At 41.0% G+C, this 6,241-nt stretch overlaps 2 protein-coding genes across 3 annotated transcripts; one reads left to right on the top strand and one right to left on the bottom strand.

Annotated features, from left to right (window-relative positions):
- Positions 1-672: 672 nt before the first annotated feature.
- LOC105560086 (leukocyte surface antigen CD53-like) lies at positions 673-5,931 on the bottom strand. Of its 2 annotated transcripts, none has more exons than XM_012008872.1 (5): positions 5,415-5,931; positions 2,903-3,091; positions 2,658-2,822; positions 2,003-2,218; positions 673-1,929 (listed from the first exon to the last, which is right to left on the bottom strand). In XM_012008872.1, the coding sequence occupies exons 1-5, from the start codon at positions 5,472-5,474 to the stop codon at positions 1,753-1,755; spliced, it is 807 nt and encodes a 268-aa protein (XP_011864262.1). In that variant the 5' UTR covers positions 5,475-5,931; the 3' UTR covers positions 673-1,752. The 2 variants fall into 2 exon arrangements, with proteins under 2 accessions (XP_011864262.1, XP_011864263.1); XM_012008873.1 differs by lacking the exon at positions 5,415-5,931 and adding an exon at positions 3,487-3,931.
- On the top strand, positions 4,552-6,226 carry LOC105560087. The gene is made up of 2 exons (XM_012008874.1): positions 4,552-5,386; positions 6,075-6,226. Exons 1-2 carry the CDS (start codon positions 4,912-4,914, stop codon positions 6,203-6,205), a joined length of 606 nt encoding a protein of 201 aa, XP_011864264.1. The 5' UTR covers positions 4,552-4,911; the 3' UTR covers positions 6,206-6,226.
- Positions 6,227-6,241: the final 15 nt, after the last annotated feature.

Raw genomic sequence — 6,241 nt, 5'->3', positions numbered from 1 at the left:
TATGCTTTACTAAAACAATATAGATTTGAATCAATTATAGTAATTAAAGTCGATAATATGAGACGGTTTTAAAACGGTCTGTTTCGCGTTGATTAAAATAGCAGCGATTTAGACTGGAATATTTAATTGACCCAACTAACTTTGAGCCACGCTGTATCGCCAATCTAATCTGCCAGTCTTATCTCTATCGAAAGCATATGCCATTCTAACTTGTATATAATTAAAGATTTGATTACAGAACAGTTTCGAGAATTGCTTTCAACGAGTATAAATAAATTCTGATTAAATTTTTCATTTTATAAAAAACGATACTTAATCTAGGACATTCGTTTTCTGAAAGATGCAAATGACAAAAGGAATTGAGTGGACGGGAATAATACTTTTACATGATTGCTTTAAAGGCAAATGAATTGAATTACCCAACTGTATGACGTGATCGAAATTCAGTCACGTGAATGACGCGCTGCATGATGTCAGTTCAAAGATATGTGCCTGTCTCGCCTGACGGAACAAGACATTTCCTTTAGAACTTAGGTGATATACGTCAGAGATTTTTGCCTAAATAGATTGAGATTATTACTTTTGCGATTAATAGGTATGTCTCGAGAAACTGCGCAAGATGGACATGGAAAGGTGGGCGTTGTGTGTTAAGCAATAATCATGTAAATACACTTTTCTTTCAAGAAACGACCCTGCTTTCGTAAAAATCGGATATACAAAATAGGTTTTACTTTCAGTTGGTATAATATTATAAAAGATTTGCGTATACTATAGCGCCAATGAGGAGTTCGGACAGAAAATCAACGAAAAATATTGACATAAAAGTGAGATAAAAATAATACAAAAACTATTCACGGTTATTTCTGTCACTTTCTCCGAGTCGTGAGACTATAATACGTCCTGCTGTTTAATCTCTAGAGTCGAAGCACTTTTGGATAACGCAAGATATGAAAATGAAACATTCATACCGAATACCTATACATTTGTTAGTCGTGTCGTTGATTAAAGCATCGCACTGTGCAGTCGACTGTTTATTTAATAACTACCGTATTAAAAGGTATGTTAAGTACAAACTAAATTAACTAAAACCCACGGGAATATAAACACGGACTTTGTTATAGTTTACTAAGGTGACAAAGCGATACTCCTTGAACTAAACTGTAATTCTCGACATTGCCAGGAACATAAAAAAAAATTGCATTAAGACAGAAATGTCGTCGTAGTAAAAATCACCTATTTGGCAGTAAGAATAGCAAATACTCGGGCACCTTTCGAAATATTGTCGATTTTTTCTTTATACGGGGTAATCAGGCAAGATTGAAAAATACTTTAGAGACGGACCTTTCTCAACTCAAGTTTCGTATTCTCCTTAAGTTTGATTGAGAAAAAGAAACGAAACAGATATAAAACATCTTTTTAAGAAATTATATCATTTGTAAATGCATAAAAAAATTTCCTATTTCATTTTATCAAAAATACTAAAATTTATTTACCAAGCAGTTCAATGTTAAGAATTGGCAAGACGCAGTTTCCGGAAGACGAAGAAAAGCTAATAGAGGTATTTGGCGAGGAACCCGCTAAAGTATTTCTCGGTCGGCTCGAAATACCCTGTGGAACAGGAACAATATCGGTATCACTAGTGTATCTGTACACTGTTGGTATTGTCACGACGCGAAGTGTATTTCGCATATCACAATGACGCACGGTCCTTAAGTGACACACATCTCTGTCCTTCGCGGTGTTCAGCATGGGCTAGGGATCCTCAGAATTTTGCAAGTACTTGGACTGACGGGTCAGAAAGTTGTTCCTAGCGTCCAATTCTTCTCTTGTGTCTTGCAGAGACGTGCGCGCAGCCAACTGCGATGCTCTCCTTTCCATTTTGTCTTTGTAGATTCTGATGTAGCAAGTCGTGAACGCTATGAAGGAAATCTGAAAGAAATTGGTGCGAACGTCAGTCAATTAATTGATTGATCCGCCAACTCCAGCGAGGGAGAACACGCACTTGCAGCAGCACGGAGCACAACGCCACCAGGAAAACATGAAGGAGGATCGATCTCGTCCTATTTAACACCGTGTGCTGACATCCCCGTTTATTGATAACGACGCAAATACCACCAGTGGGGTTGTCAGTCTCTTGATTCGTCATATTGCAGCAGGACCAAGGAATCGCGTTTACTCCACGATAATCGGACGGCCCGTCTATTCCGCAGCAGTGTAACTAAAATTGAATTTAAACGAATCAAAGTAGCTCGATTTAAATGTTTCTTAAATTGTATATTATTTTATTACAGGTATAATTAAATTCTATGCTACCACATTTTCAATTTATCTTAACATTGCACACGGTTTCCTCATAAAGAAGCTTTGCGTGCGAATTAAGATTCTGAAGAAGCATTTTTCAATTTGCATCTCGACTCACAAAGCTTCCTCTATGAAATTGAAAAACAGCTTGCTCAGACGATGTGGAAGCAATGTGCAAATCCCCAATATTTTTACAAATACAATAAAATTGTATGCTATCACATTCTAAATTCATCTTATCATTCGTAGGAATAGAAACAAGAATGAAACGAGATTATCCAGCAAATATTGCACCAGCAATAAAATAAAGCCGCGATGTTCGAGTAGCGCAAAACGGAGGAGGAATATGATTTTACCGTGGACTGCATGTGGTCCCAGATGACCTTATCATCCGTGATCGCGAGCGCGAAAATCTTTTCGTGTTGCGCAGACGACATAGCGTCTATCTGTTCGTGTCGCACCAAGGCCCAGATCCCGACTCCGGTCTCAATCAGGACGATGACCGCCAGTACTGCGGTAAACTGCGTACGAATGAAGACAGTTGAGTATTAGCTACGAATTTCCCAGCTCTTTCCCGAATACATTCAAGAAATGAACTTACGATGATCACTTGGCCCCTGTTGGAAAAATCGAGAAATCGCCAGACGCACCAGCCGAACCCGCATGTGATAACACCCAACGCCAGCAGGACGGCAGACGACTCGCACACATGGTCGGGTGTGAGCGGCGTGTACCTGTACAGCTCATAAATGAAATAACTGGCGCACACGACCGCGATCGCGCCGGAAATCTGTGGAAGAGAGAAGAAGCCTTTTCATATTTTCTCTTAAAATTTATTCTGAAAATCGCATAATCGTGGAACAACACGGCATTTTGAAAAACTTTATAAGAGATTTCTGAAATTTTACCATATATTTTACTAATAAAATGTTGAATGTTGTCCCGCGATTACACGATTTTCAGGGTTAATTTTCAGAGAAAATTCTCTCCATGTATTGCACTTGGATATTTTCATCTCGTTGTTGTACGGATTCGATATAATTAACAATATTGTTTCCTTGTTGCGACACTCATCGCGGCAAATTCTAACGATATTTTGTTACGACGATAACGATTTGCAGAAATGTTTTGCTTCACGATAAGTGCGTCTCAATCACTCGTCGATCGCGTCGCATAATTCTGTACCAAAATAGACATCGAGATGGAAATCGGTTTTTTCAAATTGGCCGCATCGCTTTCTTCGAAATCAACACGCAAACTCACGGCGACGATACGTATCGCGTTATCGGATTGTTATAACGAAAGCTTATCGTCGATAAGAGAAAAAGAAAGACGAAATCTTATCTATAAATGTAGGCGAGGCGCTTGTATATTTCCTTCAAAATGAAGTGTACATCACAGCTTTATCACACGATAGCTACATTGAGAGAAAACTGGATATTTTTTATTTTTTGATTCGAGGTTTATCTTTATCGTAAAATACAGACTTTCATCTTTTGGAATGTACATCTATTTTACGTAAACAATTTTAAGCAATTCTCATTGACTCTCTAAAAGTGAAAATGAACAGTCACTGATTTCCAATTATAAATATATCACTGAAAATCATGTAATCGAGGGACAAGGCGGCATTTCCAACAACTTTATAAGAGGTTTATTGAAATTTTACCATAAATTTTACTAGTAAAATTTCAGAAAACTCTTATAAAATTCTTCAAATTGCCGCGTTGTCCCACGATTACACGATTTTCAGTGATATATTTATAACTGGAAATCAGTGATTATTCACTGTTTTTAGAGAGAAAGTCATTAGCGTCAAGTAACCTCTAAATGTGTGATGTAAATCAAATTATTTACAAGACAAGAAAACTGATTGAATTACCGCAAAATCGACATGTTGTCTCAGCGATATTCCACAATTGTAACGGAATAAAGTGTCAATTAAGGTCACTTGGCAATTACAAGTACAGTTCGCCTTCAACTCTCGTTGCCTCTCATTAATAAGTGCATAGATATCAGCTAGTAAGATCACCGTTTCAACAGGCGTTTGTTTCTTCTAGCTATCGGGAAAACGACGGATATTGAAGTCGATTTAATACATTTCGGAGAAGAGAGCGCTGGGTGTCCGAAAATTATTATCTCAGTTAACAAAAGATGATTGGCGTTATCAATCTTTCGACGAATTTGATAGCGACTAAATATAAGAAACTTCAACTACAAGTCTCGAATAGCATCAAGTAAATTGTAATAGCAACTTCAACAAGCATTTTTAATTATTTCGAAAGCAAAGTGCAGCTGCAATTTCAAAAGCTTGAACGTTTATTTAATTTCTCATTCAACGAGTTAAACTATCGACAACTGGGGCTCGAACACGAGTCTTTTTCTCTAGCGCAAACTCGTAAAAAGTAAAAAATTTCATTGATAAATATTAAGCTCGTCAATGAAATTTTCTCACTTTTTACGATTTCACGCTATAATAGAGAAAAAGATTGACGCTCGAGCTCCGGATGCCTGTTTCCACCAATGCAGATCAACTTAAATTTTGATTGAACTTGCCATCTTTTTTCAATTCTTAGGACTAGAAAGAGACAAAAAGAAGGTTAAACCGACATGAAAATGAATCTACGTAGCGAGATTTCAGTTAGCAGAACCTGCGTCCACGCTTTCGAAATGTCTCGTTCTCGTGACACAAAGCCGTACATAACAACCTCAATTAATCCTCTCTCGCAGTTAGAGTTTTCTTTTCATTTTGCCCGAGTGCAGACGCGCGCGTACGCGCACCCTTTCCGGTATCGCCGGCGCGAATTGCGCACGCAAATTGCGAGACGGGTTGGCGCCGCTCCCTCGAACGGAGCCCCACCAACCCCACCATCGCACGCGCGATCTCCGAACGGCTGCAACAACAGCTGCGCGTTCGATCGTAATAATAGCACCGCCGAGTGGATCTCGATCGCGAGACACGGCGGAGCGACAGCCGCCACGGCGAGCTCGCGTCGCCGCGGATCGGCGAACCCACCGACGGTTTCACTCTCAGCGAACGCCTTGCGTGAATCCGCTCGCGGGACGGAGAGAACGCAAAGGAGAGGTTCGCGGAACCGCGGTGACGAACTTACGCCAAGGAGGACCGCACCGACGACGAGGCTGTAACGGAAACAGGCGAACGCGTATCCCATTGTGCGTGCACGCGCTTATAAATAGAGTCCCGACACTATTCAGTTCGGATCGCGCAGGCCCCCCCGTGTGTGTCCGATGTGTCGCACTCGCGCGTTCGCCTCGCTCGTCGCCACGGTGACCGGACGCTAAATGGGCCCCCTCGTTTACGTTCTACGTGCAACGGCACCGCGTGCTGCGCGCGCTAAGAGACGCCGTGCACCGACCAATCGGCCGCGGCCGCTTTTCGGGTCATGCCCGCCGCTTCCGGAAAAGCGGGAAAGTTGAGCCGGCCCGTTGGAGCCGCGGGGACATCGGCGTTCGTTTCCAACAAATCACCTAATCAACGTTCAAGTTCTTGGAGCCTAATCTACCATGTGCTCTCTGCATCTAGAAATATTCCATTTTATAAAAGCAAATCGAAACGCTTCAAAAATATCTCGACACTGTACGGCTGTACAGTGTATAATATACAATTTATCCACTTGCGCGAATTGTTTAAACGTATTTATCGATTACAGAATAGAACGTTTCTAGATGCAAAGAGCACATGTTTGTAGAATGTTAAGTAATAAATAGGAAGGATGTGCCAGAAAGGAGCAGAAAAATCTCTTTGCAAGCAGCTTTTGGCAAAGATCCTAGCCAAGTTTCACGTCGAGAACTTTCGTCGAGGCCTTGCGATTTTGGAGGAAGGATCTCGAGCGAGGTTACGGTTGCGGTTCCCGTGCGACGTGACGCAGCTCCACCCACATAGCGCTGCGCGGCTTCCTTGCATGCCGTTTATATACCT

The sequence above is a fragment of the Vollenhovia emeryi genome, unplaced genomic scaffold, assembly GCF_000949405.1.
Source record: "Vollenhovia emeryi isolate VEMERY1.0 unplaced genomic scaffold, V.emery_V1.0 DF939242.1, whole genome shotgun sequence".
NCBI lineage: Eukaryota > Metazoa > Arthropoda > Insecta > Hymenoptera > Formicidae > Vollenhovia > Vollenhovia emeryi.
This window is presented reverse-complemented; position numbering and strand designations above follow the sequence as displayed.